The 21277-nt window shown below is 39.3% G+C and overlaps 1 protein-coding gene across 1 annotated transcript in view; it reads left to right on the top strand.

Moving 5' to 3' along the window:
- Positions 1 to 21277, top strand: part of ryr2b (ryanodine receptor 2b (cardiac)) — an 88625-nt gene that overhangs the window by 42033 nt on the left and 25315 nt on the right. Inside the window, 29 exon segments of the mRNA XM_038737678.1 lie at positions 7 to 227; positions 672 to 762; positions 872 to 1012; positions 2226 to 2389; positions 2637 to 2715; positions 2944 to 3033; positions 3335 to 3472; positions 3605 to 3682; positions 4281 to 4356; positions 4439 to 4559; positions 4755 to 4870; positions 5251 to 5327; positions 5686 to 5804; positions 6063 to 6112; positions 6271 to 6331; positions 6702 to 6949; positions 7461 to 7542; positions 7871 to 8001; positions 8165 to 8485; positions 8603 to 8840; positions 9252 to 9339; positions 9456 to 9542; positions 9757 to 9918; positions 10052 to 10114; positions 10941 to 11069; positions 15065 to 15177; positions 18852 to 18948; positions 19998 to 20119; positions 20934 to 20985. Coding sequence (XP_038593606.1) covers positions 7 to 227; positions 672 to 762; positions 872 to 1012; positions 2226 to 2389; positions 2637 to 2715; positions 2944 to 3033; positions 3335 to 3472; positions 3605 to 3682; positions 4281 to 4356; positions 4439 to 4559; positions 4755 to 4870; positions 5251 to 5327; positions 5686 to 5804; positions 6063 to 6112; positions 6271 to 6331; positions 6702 to 6949; positions 7461 to 7542; positions 7871 to 8001; positions 8165 to 8485; positions 8603 to 8840; positions 9252 to 9339; positions 9456 to 9542; positions 9757 to 9918; positions 10052 to 10114; positions 10941 to 11069; positions 15065 to 15177; positions 18852 to 18948; positions 19998 to 20119; positions 20934 to 20985 — 3555 coding nt within the window.

Here is a 21277-nt window from a genome sequence, read left to right as displayed (position 1 = left end):
TTACAGGCTGTCTTAGGATCCACTGATATGGCTCTGGCCCTCAACAGATACTTGTGTACAACTGTGCTTCCCCTTCTCACCAAATGTTCAGCTCTCTTCTGTGCTTTAGAGGACCACACTTTGCTGGTGGATTCTCTCATCCAGACAATCTACACCCTCTCCAGGGCTCTTAGCTTGACCAGGGCTCAGAGAGACACTATTGAAGATTGTTTGTTGGCTGTGTGCAGGTAGGATTTTTTTGTTGGTATGATGAAGCAACCCACAAAGTAAGGCTTCTGTCTCCACTTTATTATTTTTTTATTATTGCAAATGACTGTTGCTGTCTGCAAGATAGGTATTGATTTTTCAGCAAGTCTCTAGATTATATATGTTGTGGTGTCAAATGTCATTTTTGGTAGCTTCATCTGTGGTCTGTCATTTTTATTTTTGATTAATGCAGACACATCAGTACAATCTCATTCCCACTCATTATATTATAAAGACTGATTTTCCCAATTCAGATATAATTTATCAAATTCAATCAAAATGTTAAATTAATTAACATCTTGCCCCTGGCATCTTCTCAGTTATATGAGTCATTTTTCCAAGACACGATAATCAGTCATCGTGTGTTGGTGGATGTGATCTGTGTCTGCTCATGTGACTAATTCTGCACTCTTTTGTTTCCTCAGTAAACTCCAACCATCTATGATGCAGCCTCTTCTTCGACGTCTTGTCTTTGATGTTCCCCATCTCACAGACGACAGCAAGATGCCACTAAAGGTGGATACACAAATTGCAGTTTACTAGAAAGTGTATGTTAGAATATATTAGTACACAAAGTTAAAATGATTAATTTGATTGACTTCGGTCAATACTTTTGTCCACCCAGCTCTTGACCAGTCACTACGAGCAGAGGTGGAAGTACTACTCTTTAACTGGAGAGCAGGGTGACCAGGATTTGGCCTCTGAAGAGGAGCTCCACCTGTCGAGAAAGTTGTTCTGGGGTGTGTTTAAGGCCTTAGCAAAAAAGGTAAACCATATTGAATACCTGTGTCAGTCCCAAGATAACATTTAAATTATTAAAAATTATAATAATATTTTCCTGGACACTGTAAGTCCTACCATTGATTTATCACCCACTTTTTCCATCCTCCTTGAAGTCTATTTCAAGAGAAACTTTAATGTACTTCCAGAAGAACCTGAGTGGAGGAAGATATAACACACTATAAGATTCAGGGATTAAGAGTTACTTTTTCATATCCTAGTATGAAACCTCTCACCCCTAAACAGAATTGTTGGAAATGTGCGACATAAACAATAACTGAATATTTTCTGTTCACTATAAGCATGCACCACCGGCACATTCCTGACTGATTCAGAACATGAAAACATCAAAGAACCAAGTTCACATGGTTATTCCAGTCCCACTTGTGTTCCACATCAAACAGCCTCAAACACTGAGCCCACACTCAGCGTTTAATAGAAATGTGTAACTTCTTCATAGAAAAATAACTTAATTTATATGTACTGTAGCTTAGGCGCACAGCATTTTGATTGCTTTATTTATTGTCTAATGCCTATTGTAGATTGGTTGAAATGTCGCTTACGGTGGAGATATAAAATATTATAGGAAGGAAAATGTAAATGTCATACAAGTTGAACTTTGATGTGGGATACAATAAACAGTATGTTATACCAGTTTGTTACTTACACTGCGTTTACATCCACTCACAGTAATTAAGCAAGTTAGTATTGACTCTGCAGTAACCACATTTCTTAAAAATCATGTAAACAAGAAACTTCTCTTTTATTGGGGTAAGGGATTCATACTTAGACTTAAGTTGGAGAAATTGGATTTCTTGACCACTTAACAAGGTTTCTAACAGGGTTTTTACTTGGCCATGTGTGTGTGCATGAGATAGACTTTATTCAGGAGAAGTATTTCTGCAACCAGGATGCATCTTCTTCTTTTTTTAGAATCACTGTATTCTTGTAAAATGTGGAGGATGGTGACTACAACATTTTTTGGAGTATTTCATTATTTCACAGATATTGGAACAGGACTGTTTGAGGAATAAATCTATTGATCTCAGAAATCAATAATTATAAACTTTTCTCTCTATCTATATTTAATCCCAGCATTATTTCTCCCCTTTCTTATCATGCCAATGCTGTCTCTTTTTTTCTTTTTCCCTTCCTGCCACACTGTTCCCAAATCCCACCTTCCTTCTCAAACTCTACAGCCCTATGATCCTCAGTTATTTAAGCTGTGTGTCCAGTGCCTGGCTGCAGTGGCCAAGGCTCTGCCTCCTGACCACATGGACTCAAGCTGCATGTCCCATACAGAGAGAAAATCCTCCATGGGTACAGAAGGACACTTTGACCCCCAACCTATAGATACCTCCAAGTAAGATACTGACCAGGGATAGTTGTTGATTGTTGACAAAAAATAGCAGATGGGGATTCCTGAAAATAGACTGTTCCTCAGAAGTGTAAGCTGTAATTTGGTAGACAGAATTAACTAACACTAAGTGTCATATGAACATTTATTTTCATGCTCTTGATAAATCTTTCCATTTATAATGTGCAGTTGTATCCAAATAAATTACCGTGCAATAGATTTAAATTATGTATTATGTCTTTCCCTGCACTAGTGTGTCAGTGCCAGAGAGACTGGAGTTTGTAGTGAACAAGTATGCAGAGCATACTCATGAGAAGTGGTCACTGGACAAGGTAATATCACAATAATTATTCCTCAACGGCCTGTTAAAGTTGACAAAGTACAGTTGATATATGGAATCCTTGTCAGAACTGAACCACTTAAGAAGATAATGTTTTTGCATGACTCTGTCAAAACCTCTGTTTTGTGTGGTTTAGCTATTGTGTTGATGTGTTTATATTTCTAATTCTAATTGTTTCTTATTCTAATGTGTGATTTTACTGAATCTTTTTCTCTGTCAGTTTGCTAATGGCTGGGTTCATGGGGAGCAGCTATGTGAGAACAGCAAGGTTCACCCTCTCCTCAAGCCATACAGGGCCCTGGCTGAGAAGGTAGACTGAGAAGTCCATTTTTATGTGTGTGTGTGTGTGTGTGTGAGAGAATATATTTCAGCAAAGAAAGCAGTGAACTGACAAATCCCAGAGGCTCTTGCATACCAACTGTGGTATATGTAATATAAAAGATTAAAAAGCCTTTGGTTGTGGTTCGTCTTTAGAATATGGAGTGGACAACACACTTCAAGGTTTTGAAATATCAAAATAGTTCGAGCAAGTTCTGCTCTACTGCTGTCCTTTGATGACCTATTGAATTCAATTTTACACGAGGGTTGATCTATATTTCTGAGTTTTCCAGGAGAAGGAGGCATGCCGCTTGGCCATTAAAGAGACAATAAAAAGTATGCTGGCCTTTGGATGGACCATAGAGAGGACCAAAGAAGGAGACACATTTGGCATGCATACCTGTACACGCAGAATCTCTCAGTCTGGACAGGTATAAGTACTCCAAAGGCCACATTCGCATAGCTTCTGGTCACCGAACTTGTCTGTCCTAGTAAAAGTAATGTTATTCACAGCTAAACTTCTTCCCTACTGGATTCAACATGTTTATTGCTGTCTGTCCTAGCTGTCTTTTGAAGGAGCATCAACCTTCAGCCCCAAACCTATGGACATGAGCAGCATCACGTTATCATGGGACCAGTGTGTAAGTAATACATTTTACATCTCCACGAAACACTATTAAAGTAGGTAAACTTTGGTTCTACTTTAATCCTGGCATACAATCTGCAGAGGTGGAAACGCTGGACTATAACTAATGTTATTGTGTGTAAGGCAAAGGAGTATTGACTTTGTGTTGCACATCTGAATAATTCAAATTATATTTTCTTGCATGTTAACAGGATTATTATTTGGAGTTGTCAGATTATGCGATCATGTAAATGAATGCAGTTGTCTAACTGCTCAGACATATTTGTCTTCTAAAACAGCTTAAAACAAGAAATCATCATCTTGGTCACATATTTAGAGGGATGTGTTGTTATATTTGGGGTACAGGACATAATTCCTTGATGCATCTCATTGACAAAGTAATTTCCTTGTTGAAGAAGTGTGCTGGTCCCTCCTCCTGGTCCATTAAGATATTGTCTACTGCTTTAAAAGGGAGTGAGAGGAGCTGATGCGTTTGGCCATTATTTAAACTCTCTCTGCGTTTGCATCCCTGCAGTGAAAAAGTCTGCCAAACTCATGTGCCAGACAGTTGGAAGATAGATTTTTACTCTTCTCTTTTCTTTTCATTTCAATAGGCTATGGCAGAACAGTTGGCTGAAAACTATCACAATGCCTGGGCTAAGAGGAAGAAATTAGACCTTGAGAGTAAAGGTACAATAATATGTCAAAAATTATTCTATGAAATCTCCTCTCCTCTCCAGTAGCAATGTATTTGACCCGTTTCTGTTCTCAGGGTTTGGCCATTCAATGCTTGTACCCTATGATACATTGACTGCCAAGGAGAAGACCAAATTCAGAGAAAGAGCCCATGATGTCCTCAAGTTCCTTCAGCTCAATGGCTACACTGTGTGGAGGTGAGTACAGAATGAGCCAATCTTTCATGTCACAGTGGTATTGCTCGAAGATACAGCTCAACCAGTGAGTAAGATAATTGCATTGCCTCTTTATCTTCCCACTGCATAGTGTTGTCTTGAAATTCTGCAAATAAATAGTCCAGATTATACAGTATCCAAAGGTAGAGCTAATGTTTGATTTCACTGCCTCTGCAGGGATCGGAAGACAGCGGAGATGGACTTTCCAGCCATAGCCAATTGCTTTAGCTACACTCTCCTTCAGGTGGTGCTGTCTCACACTGAGGATACCCAAGAGCACATGTTGGAGCTGGGTAACAAAGTGTTCATAAATGTATAGACCAAAAAAAAGATAGATGTAAGATAAAACACATAAAGCTTCCACATTATACATTCCAAATGTATGACTGAACAATGTCACTGATACTGTAAGATTTTGAACACATTGAGTGGGCCTTGAGTTTTCAGTGTATGAATAATGAGCCATAGTCTCTGGAGTCTGCTTTCAGCACATCTGCCTCAGGGCAGTTTTGATTTGAACCATCACAAAATAGTTCAGACTAGCCCTGGGCACGTGAACCTGTCTTTCTTAAGTGAAACTTGCATGGAAACACTTTAATTATTTATATATTTTTTATTTCGTCCTTAGTTTCATGTCTTTGGATTCAGTATTTCATTCTGTTTTTCTTTCCAGAGGTGATGCAAGCCAGAGGACAGATGTCTAAAGGAGAGAGCGCTCCACGCCAGCAACCAATACATTTTTTCCCCAAGGTTTGCCTCAGATCAGTGCATATCTAAACACTAATCTACTGTCCAATATGGAATCTCTGACATTGATTTAGCTCCCAGTTTAAATTTTCCAATGCCATTTTTCTTCCCTGTCCCTTGCTTTTTTCATAATTCATTCAAGCCATCCAATTTTAATTTAAATTTTTTGTTAGATTGTTTCCATGGGCAACCCCTCAAAGTAAAACTCTTTGTGCTGTGTAATATGTTTAACCATTTTGAAATCCATGTAGGCGTGTCTATTGCCATCAAGACATGAATAAAGGCTTCCCACACACAGCTCTGCATCTAAGGAGGCAGCAAATGAAAAGTGTGACCACTGTCTTATTACTCCATTCTGCAGGTTGTCCTTCCTCTTTTGGAACAATATATAAAGAGCCACCGTCTGTATTTCCTGTCCACTTCGCTCTCAAGTGTTAATAGAAGCCATGCCTCAAAAAAAGAAAAGGAGATGATTGCAAGGTTTGTGTCAGTTCCAACAAAACATGCAGTATGTTGATTACACTAACAAAATGTTCTTATTCTCTTGCACATCACATTGTTATGGGGCAATTCCTCAGGCATGTTTTGCATAATTGAACAGTTTTATTTAAGTTATTTCTTTTTTAACAGTAGAAGCCTCCTCTTCTGTACTGCCATTCTTCTGATTTTGTGTCCTATAATTACTTTTTCCACTCCCACCTCCTCATTACTTCACTTGTCTTTTCTCCTCACATCTAGCCTCTTTTGTAAGCTTGCAGCTCTGGTAAGACACAGGATCTCACTCTTTGGTAAGGATGGTGTGGAAATAAACTTTATTCAGAAGTTGTTGAAAAAACAAGAACTTGTTCTTGTTTTTTGTTGCTTCCTTGGTTTGCTCTTTGGTTGTCCATGGTTGTGTCTGTTTAGTGCAGTTTTCATCTTTGCTTTCTTGTGTGGGTTTTCCTAGGAAACGAAGCCTCATCATTTGCCAGCTGCCTCCATGTTTTGGCTCAGGCTCTGGATGCCAGGTAGCTAGATGGCACTACTGTCACACTGTGCCTAAATCGATCTCCTCGCTCTGCCTGCGGTCACATCAGTGTCATACTACCATGTCTGAAGATGAGATGACTGGTGTAATTGAGCCACTGATACACTGATGCCATCTAATTGTGGTTGATACCACTTTTTCTCCCTGAGGACAATGCCTCTGAAGCATGACGTTTTCTACATTTCTTATTTAACATATTTCCTTTTACATTATCTGTTTTTGTAGAATCAAATCAATAAATATTATATAATTAAATTTATTACTTACTCTTAAAATTACATATACAGTTTATCCAGATGTTATTCCTTGTGACAAAAAAACCCTAAAATGTTCTTACTCTTTGGCCCTAGGACATTAATGAAGTCAGCCCCAGAGTCTATCCAAGCATCTCTGCATTCATTCTTTGAGGCAGCTGCAGCTGATCTGGAGATGACTGTAGAAAACCTTTCTGTGACCTTGGTCTGTTTGCCTCAGAGTAGGACTCAACAGGCTAGGGGAATGGCCAGAGTTGTCAGCTACACAACCTCCATTCTTCTCCCCACCCTCACTTCCCTCTTTCATCATCTCAGCATCCAAAACTATGGAGTGGACCTCCTGGGTAAGGGCTATCTTGATGCAAGCCACTGTGAAGGTAGAATGTCTGAAATTACAGAGTCTGTAATTACACATGTCTGAAATTTAGGGTGTAAGACTCTTACACCCCAAAATGCACAGTTACAGGCAGTAAACATACCTCCCTGTGTTATCTCACAATAGTAAAATTAAAACCACCGGCACAGGTGTTTTCTCTCGTCTCATTTGTTTCCCTCCATATGCTATGGAGCTGGAACAGCTGGTTTCCACGCCCCTGAATCACTCAGGGACACCCTCCCCTCAACTTCCTAACTTCCACATCTTTTAAACCAGGTCTCATTAAGTGTCTCCTCATGGCCACAGAGCAGCAGGAGCATATTGCCTCCTTCACTAATATTCTGACAAGAATCATTCATTACCTGAATCAGCAGCCATCAAGCTTAGCTTGTCCATTTCTGTGTGACTCAATGCTGTCAGCTGTTCTTGATTGTTTCTGAAAGTCGATCTCAGCTTTAACCATCATCTTGTCTTTCTAGTGGGGAGGATCCAGGTGTACTGTTGCAGAATCCTCAACAGCCTCTACTCTCTTGGCACCAGTAGCAGCATCTACATGGAAGGGTACTGCCTGCTGTGTGATTTAAGAGTTTGTGCTAATGACAATATCTTCTTTTAATCATGTTTAATTCTCTTATTTAGTATCTGTCCATTTATTTTCACATAACCTTTTGGTTCAAAATGGTACCATATTCTGTGCATACTGGACATACAATACTTGATCATAGAAATGATGAAATGCATGATTTGTGAAATTAACATTTTTAACATGACATACAAAAGAATAACTGGCAAGTAAACTTGCACTAGCAATCCTACCCCAAAGAGGTTAATAAGATTTGTAAGATTAGGCAGTCCCATGTCTGTGTTGTAACACAGCGTTTTCATACAGACAGAGGCCAATGGCAGGCGCTTGTCTGGCAGCCCTGACTGGGACTTTTCCGGTGTGCTTCCTGGAGCCAGCCCTAGACCTAAACAACCCTTACTTCATCTACAACACTATGAGTGCTATTGAGAGAGAAGGTAATAAACAAACACACTGAGATATATATATATATATATATATATATATATATATATATATCAGTCTTGTCCGTTTAATCTTGGGCGTCTTGAATAACTCTTACCCCTGCAACTTAACCCTTCTGTTTTCTCAGCGTTATTTTTACTTATCTGTTTCTGTTAGACCTGGGGCTGCCAGATCAGGTGGAGGACATGTTTCCTCTCTTACCTTCTCTGGAACAGGCTCTAGGGGAAGTGGAGGAGTTGGCAGGCGCTGGTGCCGGAGCTCGCCAGGCCCACTACATCCATGTCACGGAGGTCACCTTACCCATGCTGTGCAGCTACATGTCCCTTTGGTGTCGCTGGGGCCCTGACGGCCAGCCAGACAGTCCAATTTGCTCCACTATCATTCCTCAGCATGCTAGCGACCTACTTGGCCATATCCTTCGTATTATCCACAACCATGTGGGTGCTAGCCAGGGTGACTGGATGAAACAGCTGGCAGGTATTGTAGTCATGCGCAGAACTGTGATTGTTGTGTGTGGATGTCTTTATTCCACATCAGTTTTGCATTTTATTCTCCTTTTTTTCCACCATTAAGAGTTTTTTTTTATTCCTTCAGTGTTTTCTCAGCCAATCATACGCGAAGCCCGCACTGAGCTGTTAAAGAGCCACTTCCTGCCACTGATGGAGAAGCTGAGGAAGAGGGCCGAATGCCTGCTGCTGGAGGAGGAGCACATGAAAGCAGAAGGGTGTGATATCGCCGAAGCAGAATTGCAGATACAGGAGAAGTTCACTGTGCTGGTGCGAGACCTCTATGCCTTCTATCCCCTCCTCATCCCATTTGTGGATTCTAATCGGTAAGGCATGCTACCAAGAAGCTTAGTGGAGAGACAAGTTTATTTTGTGAGTCCAAAAGCTCCAGGAGTAATTTGAACTCAATGGAAAGTGAAACTTATTTTAATATATTTTAGATTGACATTACTCGGTAATTATCACATGACTTCTAAAGTTCTTCAGAAACCTTTTGAACACCAAATTTTACATTAGTGTTTGTTGAAATGGTAAAACATTGAGAAAAGGCCTTCAAGTAAATAACTGTTGGCCTGTTGTAAACAGTAGAGCATTTTTTTGCGAAAAGAGTAAGATTCATGGATTTGAGTGGTTAATTTTGTTTTTATTTAAGGCATATGTTTAAATTTACAGGAATAAATTTACAGGAATAAATTCAGCGATCATAATGGGATATGTTTTGGTCTGTCTTGTCTCAGAGCCAGCTGGCTGAAAAAGTCAAACCCTGATGCTGAGCAGCTGTTCAGCATGGTGGCAGAGGTCTTTATGTTCTGGGCCAAATCTCATGTGAGGATGACACATAATAGTGTTTTTACTTATTCTTCTAATGTCATTACTATCCATCTGAATAATGTACCCCATAAACCATGCATTTTTATCTTCACCTGTGCTTGCTACAACAGAATTTCAAATGGGAGGAACAGAACTATGTAGTCCAACATGAGATCAACAACTTGGCTTTCTTGGTCAACAATTACAAAATGTCCAAGGTCAGACATTTTTCTAAATTGACCTTATGATATAATGAAATGTCTTTACATCAGACACTACTTTTAGTTCAAAGGTAACCACAAAACAGTTGACTCAAAGTGTTCACTCACTGGTCACATTTCTCCCAAATTATGAGTTCACAACTTTCTGTTCATTTCATTACGGTCAAAGTCTCAAAAAATTTATTTATGTTCATGGTTTTCTAATATTAAGTTCGACCATGAAAAGAGGATGATAAAGAGGAAGGGGGATCGTTATTCTACACACACCTCTCTTATTGTGGCTTCCATGAAGAGACTGCTCCCTGTGGGACTCAGGGTTTGTCTTCCAAGTGACCAGAGCCTTATCACATTGGCTAAGAACAGCTTCACTCAGGTCAGTTGGAAATGTGGACAATACCAGCATTAATGCAGTCCACAGCATGACAAAACCACCGAAGGTGAGTTTCTTAAATTACGTGTCTGGTATGTATTTTTAATGTTTAATGGTCATTATTTGCTTTCCATAGAAGAAAACTGAAGATGAGATTCGAGAGCAAGTTTTCAATTGCCTTTTACATCTTCAGAGTCAGGTAAAGGCTGTCACTGCATTTTCATTCTTGTGTAATAATATTTGTATAGTATTTAAGTATTTTCAATTAGAGTAAGCTGTATTACAACACATTTTTGGGGGTTTTGTTTCTTTTTATTTGCACGGGAAAAAAAAGATTCTTACAGTACAAAATTAAAGAAAATCCTTAAAGATGAAATTAAGTGCAAATGACAAGAAAAAGCATATTGGTTTTATGAATTCCTAGAGTGTAAATTAAGTGCATATCTTTTCTCTTTTGTGCGTTCCAATTCTGCATATTCATTGACATGCCAAATAAGTGTGTGGTAAATTAAACTGAAGAATACTCTTATAGCCTATAAAATCCAAAGCTGTTTTAATAATCTCAGCCAGTGACTCATTGTTCACCAGAGACACAGAGTATGCATGCAATATTTGTTTGTTTATGAGTCAGTGATAAATATGTTTATTCATAAGTCAATGATGATAAAAGCATAAATTCTGCTTTGTCATTAGCATAGACAAACTTTTAAACAGAATTTCTATCATTTTTGCACAGCCCTTCCTTTGTTGGTTGTATGCAAATCAGTTATTATTTTCAGTTAAATAATCAGTTGTTGATCGTATGAGAATTCAAGCAAGGTATTTAAAGGCAACAAGGAAAGTAAGATTCAGAACAATGACTTTTGATTCCTTAATGATGTTTATTAGCCTACCCATTTCAAACCAAGTCCCTCATTTATTCTTTCATGTGTTCTAGCAGCCTTTCTAAAAATATATTTAATTGAATGGTTGAAATACAGGCAAAAAAACCCCCAAAACAGTGCCATTCTCTTTTCTCTTTACAGGCGTCAAACTTCTTGAGGCAGGAGACCCTTCATGCAGAACACCTGAGCCAACTAGGGGCCATCACTCACACCCAAAGGACTGTAGAAAAGATTTTGGAAATAGCTAGAGTCCTATATTACCTGGATCAGGTGAGCTTTTAAAGCAATATAAAAACATTATTACTATTATTGCGATTAATATTGACTAGCAACTATGTATAGCATGCTACCTCGACAACTCAGCTGTATGCTTGCTAATAATTTATTTGAAGATGGGTCTCTGAGAAGGCTTGCTTTGTGTTAAGAACATAGAGACTAACTTATCAGCAATAACTTAAAAGCACTAGTTTTGGACAAATCTGTGCAGCAAATTCATGATACCATTCAGCTGTGGATTGATTCAGGAATCTTCTCTGCGGGCAATTCTTCCTCCAGCGCATCATGGTTTGATGGGTCTTTTGTCAATTAGGCATGGGCTGGTATAATAACCTTAGGTAAAAATATAATGGTTTCAGAAACGTAGTACTCTTCATCTTCATCTGCCTCATTAGCAAGCCAATAGTATTTATTTCAACAGTGCTAAAGACGCTAACTCTCGTAGCTTGTTGCAAATGTTCATTTCAAGATAATGTTACCTTAAATTTAGCAAAGATTGCTGGGTGGTGCTCCCGTAGATGGGATATTAAATATGTCTTTTTCGACAGAGGAAAATGTTCAGGGGCTCCCCTCCTTCGGCTATCCTGCACACAGGTGACTGACTGCTCGCCCCAACATGATGGGGTCATGTCACTGTCTACGCTTCACACAACCTGCAGGATTCCTGCACCGTCTTTGAAGAGACACAAAAATACAGCTGATACAGTAGCAACGGTATCGGAATAATTTAGTGGTTTTGAAATCTTGACTTCTTCTTACGGCGATATACCACTGATAACTGGCCCAGGCCTATTGTCAATGTGTTTATGAGAGAGAGCGTGAGCAAGCAAGTAAGTGGGGGGCTGAGCGAATCCATGCACTGTGTGAAGCTCTGCAATGAAATACGATTTACCCATTTTCAAAAGTAAAAAATATCGAAAATCAATATGTGTCGATCAGTGTTGACATTGTGACAGGCCGCCACAAATAAATCAACAGTTGTCACTTTTTCTGTCAACTTAGAGGCAAGAAGGCAATTTTTTGTAGGCCATATTTATGTTTTTTGGAGGCCTTTTTTATGGAACACATGCTGACATGTCACTTTAGGAAAAGCAAAGATAATTAAAGCTGCAAGCAGCGTTGGGCGGGCCCTCGCACGTGTAGGGCATTGGGGTGTGAGGCGGCCGCGTTGCATATTCTGGGGCTGGTGCGGGTGTGAATTTGCTACGCCCTTGGGACGCTGCATGAAGGTGTTATACGTCACTTCCTGTGTCCCCTTTGTGGAACTACGTAGCACTTGGCGCTATGACTATAAATGAATATTGGCGTGTAGATGTGTTCGGGGCGGGACAGTTATGCACGTAAAGTTTTGTGCAGATGTGAGCATGTACACTGAAGTTACAACAACTTCCTGTGTCATGGCAAAGCAACGAATTTTGACGCCACGTCAAGGACACGCCATTATCCAAAAACTCACAAGATTCACAACATAGCTTCATCAATGTTTTTTTTGGACTGTTTTGAAGCAGGTGAGGTAAGTATGTTGGGAGTAGTACATAACAGCGTAAAACTTGACACTTTCTGTTGCCAGCAGGAGGCGCTATGACATTATGTGTTTGTTGGCATATGGATGTGTTGGTGTAGATCTGAGCATGCACACTGAAGTTATAACAACTTCCTGTTTCACAGCTAATCATCAATTTTGGATGCCACGCCATGGACATGCACATTGATGAAAACTCACAGATAGCACAACTTTTCATTGTCAATGCCTTTAAAAGGCACAGCAGAAATTGGAGGCAAATGGACTAAATCCCTAGGAGGAGTTCGTTAAAGTACGGAGTGTGTAAATCACCCAAAATGTCCATTATATCCAAAATGGCTGACTTCCTGTTGGGTTTAGGCAATGGCTCTAAGAGGCTTTTTGTACGTCTCGACATGATACACGTATCACAGAAATTTCATACACATATGTAAAACTTAGTCCGGGGGCTGCTCTGTAGGGTGCGCTAGCAAGCCATTTTGCCACACCCATGTGCGAAACCCATAAAATCTAAAAAATTTTGCCACGCCTGAATTATGTGCAAATTTGGTGAGTTTTACAGTATGTTTATGCCCCCCAAATTGAGGTTACTTATCGATAGAAAGAAAGAAAGAAAGAAAATAATTCCTTCATTTTCAATAGGGACCTCGCAGAGTTTGTGCTCGGGCCCTAATAATGAAATCAGTGATGGCTGAATTCCATTTACACTGTCATTGCTTACTGGGACACAACAGAGCCATTGTTAATATTATAATTAACACCTGTTCTCCACTGCTGCTTGTGCTATGTTGACCGGTGAAAGAGCAGTGTGCATCAAGATGGCTAGCATTAGAGGAAACATTGGAGAGATTCAGCCATTCTTTCACACACACATATTCTGCTGGAGGTGCAAACAAAGAGGTGATTGAGATTGCACTTGAAATCTTTCTATTTTCGTCTGTGCCAGCCCATAACCATGGTGAAGTGGTGTAGTGCAGAGACCTACACGATCCATCATCTAATGAAAAATGAGGATGGCAGCTTCAAATATGGATTTTTTAAAATTACAGAGCCATGGGAGACGAGTGCTGTGTGTGAAGAGTTGTTCTGGAAAAGATCCAGTCAGGCAGAAGCCATGGGCACCAAGACATTAAGTAAAATCTGTCCATTCATTTATTAGCAGTCAGATTGATGATTTCTTTATTTTTTCTCACAAGTAGTCACAAATATGCCACTTCTAGGACAAATATTCACACGTTACAATGTAGTAAGTAACATTCACGTCAATATTATGATTTTCAACATAGCCATTATGAGTAGTCAATATATTAACCACCCATAGGATGAGCAAATAATGACATATTTTAAGATTTTGATAAGTAAATTTGATATAGCACTGAAATGTAATCCGATGACATGTTGACTTATGTACTGCAAAAGGAAGATAAATATCAACTCCAAAGTCTTCACCACACACTCAAAAAGGCACACCTTGTTGTGTTCGAGCATGCATGACATCACTGTAGCTAAAAGAATAACTTACATGTTTGAGCCTCAGTCAGACCCAGAGTCTCTTGTGCACCAAAATCAGTGACTAGCAGATGTATCAGAATGGTAAGTTTAGTTAACGTCTTTCATTTGTTTATGTTGTTTCTTAGCTTGTTAGATTTTAACTGACAGTGGCTGACACAGCGTTAGTGGTTGTAAAACATAAAATAATTATACCATGTTACAGTGTGTTCACATTGTTATCACGTAGTAGATAGTGGAAGGAGGCTCCAGGGTCCAGTTTACATCCAAAAACTGCACACTGCCATGTTTTCTGTCAAAACTTTCACTATGCCAGTGCAAACTCTCACTCTGTACTGACAAGTCCTCTCTGCACTGGAGGTTTCAGGTTTCTTTGGCGGTGGTGTTTGCTAGACAGCGATCGGCTTTCAAATTTGTTACGTAACAAATGTAGCTTGCACAGAGTGCGTTTGAATCTCAAATTTTAGGATGGTCTACAGACATCTCCCCCTTCAGTAGAGGATATGATCATATGTATGTTTTCTCCTCACATTGGCCTTTGATAAAGTCTTATGTTGAAGTCTTATTATTATGTTCTCTAAAAATCCCTGATGAAAACTCTGAGTACAGTTTTCCTCTTTAAATAAAGTGACTTCTCATCATTGAATGCAACCTTCCTCAGTCATCAAAAACAAACTACCGCACACAGTGTGCAGTGTTAACACACGTTAGGATTAGCTTCCTTTTCAGCTGTTATGGGATAAAAAACTTGGGTGTGTTTATATTACAAACACTACTGTATGCAGAATGTGTAGCATTCAAGAAAGTAATACCTGCAGTGCTAATGCATGATGACTGCAAGACAGATGCCTGAAGGTGATCCTCTGCAGTACAACAGCTAACTTTAAAACCCCTTACATCAATGGAGGCTCATTTGCACTGTCTTGTTACTGTTATCTATCTTTGGTTTTGGGTTCAGGTGGAACACCCGCAGAAAAGTAAAAAACCTGCGTGGCACAAGGTCTTATCCAAACAGAGGAAACGAGCAGTGGTGGCCTGCCTAAGGATGGCTCCCCTCTACAACCTACCCAGGTACAAACACATTATGTAAATTTAGAAGTGTTGCACTCACAAAAGTGCTATTAGTGCTCAAGTTAATTTCTCATTAACCAATTTAGTGAACATTTTGCACTGAATGAGCCTTGTCAGAGGGAGATGTTCTAATGAAATGCCATGTGGGTTGTATGGTCTTTTGTTGGAGTAGTGTTTTCAGACACTCTGAAGTTATGCATCAAAATGTTAACAGTTGGGCATCAAAATGAAGAGTAAAAAGAGGTAGGAAAAACAGTGGTAATTAATTAAGGGTAACCGACAAGTTAGCCTTTAAGTGATTGTTTTAAATCACAGTAATTTGTTGCTTGATCCATTAATTGAGGTCTTTGTCTTGATCTGCTGACAAGCACAATATGAGTCAGGGAAAACCATAATTTCATCATATTTTGTTGGATTCCTTTCTTTGCCCTGGAAAACAACTTTTGACAAGTTCAAATTAAGAAATGGTCATCGCCCGATAGCTCACCTGGTAGATGTGAGCGCCCATGTACAAAGCAGAGTCCTCACTGCAGCAGCTGGGGTTTGAGTCCAGCCTGCAGCCTTTTCCTTATTGTCATCCCCCCGTCTCTATCTTCCATATTTCCTGTCTCTCTTCAGCTATTCCCATCAAATAAATCCAGAAGCCCAAAAACTTATCTTTAAAAAGATATAGAGAAACGGTGTATATGCTTTTTGAACTTGAGCAGTAGCACCATAGAACTACAGACCTATTGAAGCATCTGAATGGAAGCTCTGCATTGTGCAGGTGACACTACTGTCTTATGGGAATTTTGCTTCTTTTGAATATGTGGCTCTTCAGCTGAATTCCTCTTCTCGAGCTATTTTTCTAAATATCTACAGGCCCCCTAAATACTGTCAAACTTTTTTGATGACTTTGAACTGCTGTCTATAGTCTGTATTGACTTTGGCTGTGTGGTTATTGTTGGTGATTTTAACATCCATGTTGACAACCCCCAGGAAAGAGGGACTAAAGAACTGTTTTGTGTTCTTGATAATTATGGACTGACTCAGCATGTGTCGAAGCCCACGCACAATAAGGGGCACACTTTGGACTTGGTCATCTCCAAGGGTCTGGACATTTCCAAAGTTGTGGTGACTGATGTTGCTCTCTCTGATCATTCCTGTGTTTTCTTTGAGAGTGCTATCTGCGTGCACACAAATGTACAAACAGAGGTAATCACAAAACAGCATATCACTGAAAACACTAGTGAAAAATTTATTGAGGCTTTCTCCTCGACACCCGCCCTCTCACAGGTCTCAGTGAATGAGCTTGTAGATGATTTCAGTTCTAAAATTACAAATGTTATTGATGCCATTGCACCAGCCAAGGTGAAGGTGGTCTCTGGTAAGAGAAGATCTCCACGGAGAAATGCCACGCTGGTTAGAACTCAAAAAAGAGAGAAAACAAATCTCCAGGTTCATTATGACATCTATAAAGAGAGACTTCGCATTTATAATTTAGAGCTGAGAAATGCAAGGCGGTCCTTCTTCTCTGACATCATCACCAAAAACACTAATAATGCACGTGCCCTGTTTGCTACTGTCGACAGGCTAACCAACCCTCCTGTGTCTGTAGCCTCTGAACTTCTATCCACCAGGGCCTGCAATGAATTTGCTTCCTTCTTCACAGACAAAATTCAAACAATTAGACAAGCAATCAGTGCCTCCATGTCAGTAACAGGATATGTCTTGTCCCTGTGTCCACTTCAAAACAATTCATATAGCACGAGACAATTTGATTCTATTAACCATAAAAACCTGGAGGACATAATGCAACATCTGAAATCCTCCTCATGTTGCCTTGATATTCTGCCAACAGGTTTTTTCAAAAATGTGTCTAAATGCATGGCCTCAGATTTACTACAAATTGTAAACATGTCTCTCCTCTCAGGTTTTTTCCCACAGGCCATGAAAACTGCAGTCATTAAGCCACTCTTAAAAAAGAGCAATCTAGACAGTTCACTAATGAGCAATTATAGGCCCATATCAAATCTCCCATTTTTAAGTAAAATCATTGAAAAGGCTGTTTTTCAACAGCTTAGTGCTTTCTTGGCACTAAATAACTGTTTTGATGTCTTCCAGTCAGGTTTTCGACCACACCACAGCACTGAGACAGCTCTTGTTAAGGTCTTCAATGACATCCATTTAAACACTGACAGTGGCAGAATTTCAGTCTTAGTATTATTGGATCTCAGTGCTGCATTCGACACGGTCGACCACAACATATTACTAGACAGACTTGAAAACTGAGTTGGACTTTCTGGCACAGTACTAAACTGGTTTGAATCCTACTTAAAGGACAGGGACTACTTTGTGTCTATAGGTAATCACACACCTGAGCTGACAAAAATTACACGTGGAGTTCCCCAAGGCTCCATTCTGGGACCTCTTTTGTTTAACATTTACATGCTTCCACTGGCTCAGATTATGAAAAACAACAAAATATGTTTCCATAATTATGCAGATGACACACAGATTTACATAACCATTTCACCAGGGGACTATGATCCCATACAGGCGCTGAGTAACTGTATTGAGCAGGTCAACGATTGGATGTGCCAGGATTAAAGGATTTATGTCTCAGCAGAACCTGGAAAAGCTTATCCATGCATTTATCTTCAGTCGACTTAACTACTGTAACAGCGTCGTTACAGGGCTCCCTAAGAAATCCATCAGACAGCTGCAGCTGATTCAGAACGCTGCTGCTCGAGTCCTCACTAAGACCAAAAAGGAGGATCCACATCACTCCAGTTCTGAGGTCTTTACATTGGCTTCCTGTATGTCAAAGAATTGATTTCAAAATCCTGCTGTTAGTTTATAAAGCACTAAATGGTTTAGGGCCAAAATACATTTCCGATCTTCTGCTTCGTTACGAACCATCCAGACCTCTCAGGTCTTTCTGTCCCCAGAGTCAAAACTAAACAAGGAAAAGCAGCGTTCAGTTATTATGCTCCGTATATTTGGAACAAACTCCCAGATAACTGCAGGTCTGCTGAAACAGTCAGTTCTTTTAAATTAAGACTGAAGACTTTTCTTTTTACCATTGCTTTTAATTAAATATTTAAGATTTTTCTTTTTACTGATAACTTGCACTGTAACTTTTACTGTCCTGTTTTCTTTGTCTTTGTTTTTAGCTTTTTATTATTTTCCATTTTACTCTTTTAACCCTGATAGTAACACTGTAACTTTTATTATATTTTGCTTTTAAACTTTTACATATTTCCCTGTTGCTTTTATGTTTTATGTAAAGCACTTTGAATTACCTTGTTGTTAAATTGTGCTATACAAATAAACTTGCCTTGCCTTACTGTGATGGAGAGGTAATGTAAAACGTAATTAGGCACAGCTATGTCAGGTCTAAAGGGAGCAAATATATTAGCATATGAAAACCCTGTAGCTGCATGTGGTTTGTATGTGATATAGGAATAGTGTTTTGTTGATGTGATTATCATTTGGGTCTAACACGCTTTACTCTCTAGTGGATGTAATAATCACCACCTTGGAAGGGCATAAGAAACCTTGATGAATGAGTAATAATTGTTTTAATCAGAGCTTGTTTAATAGTTTCCTTCTATACTGCCTGATTTTCAATCTCATAACAGGACAAATGCAAATCTGTTTTTGTCTCTTCACACTTTCCTCTATCTCTCCAGGCACAGGGCTGTCAATCTGTTCCTCCAAGGCTACAATAAATCCTGGATATCAGCTGAGGACCACAGCTTTGAGGAGAAGCTTGTGGAGGATTTAGCTGTAAGTGGAAACACAAGCCATATTGACATCAGTTGTTAAAAATAATTCTGTAACATACAAGAGTTAAAACACTCCTTTTTTGATCAGCGAGAAACACAAAATGCCACTTTTCCGTCTATAACCTATATCTGTCATGACAAATGTGAATGCACCTTAAATATGGCCCACAGTTGCTTTTGATGAACATATTTATTGCAGTTTTAACTTTTGTTTCTGTGATCAAGGCTGCGGCTAAGGCTATTTTCTTGCCCTCAGTTGAGCTTTTTAGGCAGCACACCCTCTAGGTTGTGTACAAATCCCACCTCCTTTGCTGCACCAAATTCAAAATATATTAATACTGCATGATGCTACTTTTGCAGTATACATGAAATTAACATACTTTACCATTTTGTACCAATAAGAAGTGATACAAGATGCCACTGCTGTTTGCAAATTTGGAAATAAATAATATTAAAGCGTTCTCACCACCATGCACAATTTGGTCATCACTCCTAAGCGAACTGAATATGCATATTTTAGTGTACTTGATTTTGTTTTTAGTTTTCCTATTTTTTTTTATTTTTTGTGTGAACACAACATTCTTAAATGCTGGTTAGAATCAGTACATATCGTACAGATGGGATTGGCAGAATTAAGGAGCTTTTACAACATGGAGTAAGTGCTGCCAGTAGGGCACACTCCCTGGCACTGAAGCTCCTTAAAAAGTCAACTGTGGTCAAGTTGACAGTTGTGATCTGACTTGCGTACGCTTTATTGTGTAATTATGTTTTTTTACTCTCTTACTCTTTCTTTGAAAAAGTTCTAACATCCAGGCCCTTTACTGTAATTATATGTAGATGTAGCAAAGTTCCAAATAAATATAGTTTTGTCTTGTGTCTTGTCACTGTGCAAATAAACTTGACCGTGTGTTTGTGTATACCGTATAGTGTGTGTTTTCCTGAACAAACTGCCAGTGTGTAAACGTTAGTCAGCCACCAGAGGCTGTGGACAGTCAGTGTGTGACATTTAAGATCACATAGTAGTGGCTTCACTCTCTCTCTTGACTGCAGAAGGGAAGAGCGATGGAGCGGTGTGGGGGTGAAGGAGAAGAAGAAAAGGACGGTGCCAAACCAATCGATCCCCTCCTACAACTCATTACACTCTTCAGTCGAAGCGCCCTGACAGAAAGGAGGTGTGTGTGTGTTAATTATAAAACATCACATGCAGTGAAAACCCTGTTCTACTTTTATTACTGGTCACTAGAAAAGTCAATATTGGTCAGAAGCGCAATTGTGTTTTTGTTATCTGTGGCTGAAATTTCTATCTTCTTGGTTTCAGTTGTATAAAGGTTCACCCTGCAGTTATGTTTGCTGGTAATGTATTTCTCTCTCAGATGCTTTTTAAATAGAAGTTTTGGTAATAACACAGTATTCCAATAGTTTTAACTCATTTTTCTATCCGGTAAGTTATGCGTGGACACAACTCTTGGTCTTGGTGGGACAATTTCTTTGGCGTAATGCCTAACCTGCTGTTTGTCAAACAAACTTGTCAGTATGTATTCCTGTTGTACTGTTTTCATCTCATTGAGGTATCTCTGTGACAATCCCATCATGATCCTGCAGAGACTCAAATGCTATCTGAGAGAATAACATTAAGTGAACCGTTTCCCTCCACATCACTGTAAGGACATTAGGGGCGGGAGAGCACTTTTAATTGTGCAGTCACTTAACATACAGATGTAGTCAAATCAGCCGGATTCCAGGTGTGCTGGCATGGTCAATAAAAATGTTCAGTGCCACTGGGCAGGATCACACTATAGACTGCTCTGTAGTGCACTGTTCAGGGGTGATTCGAGGTGGTGCTGCATTCGACTGTGGAATCAAGGCGTTTAAGTATTGTGAGTGGATCCCGTGAGGATCCCGTTAGGATTAGCAATAGCCATTTTTAAAATGCTGCAATTGTATGACATTCACTAATATTATCTCATCTGTCTTCCCTATTTACAGAACACTTGGAAATGACAGTCTCTATAAGTCCTATGCTGCTATTATGGCCAAGGTAATGAAACATAAACAATGATTTAGATTTCTGTTATCTAAATGTTTGTTCAAAAAATAAACTAAATCATGTATTATGGTCAAAAGTGTCAACTGTTTGTAATGGTACATGTATAGTACATGTATAATGTAATATAATAATCATTGTGTGACAATATTGTATTTAGTAATTCCGAGGCCTTAGTAGTGCTCAGTACAGGAGATGAGACAAAGTAAATAAAACTTTACAGACGCTGCTCCAAAGGTTGCTTATTTTGGGTTGAAGGTCAGTTAACAGAATTTGGCAGCAATAA

Source organism: Micropterus salmoides, unplaced genomic scaffold (genome assembly GCF_014851395.1).
Source record: "Micropterus salmoides isolate LMB-PRFRI ecotype aquatic unplaced genomic scaffold, ASM1485139v1 Ms_hic_scaffold_22, whole genome shotgun sequence".
In the NCBI taxonomy this organism is placed as follows: Eukaryota; Metazoa; Chordata; class Actinopteri; order Centrarchiformes; family Centrarchidae; genus Micropterus; species Micropterus salmoides.
Note: the sequence above shows the minus strand (reverse complement) of the source record. Positions and strands in the feature narration are given on the sequence as shown.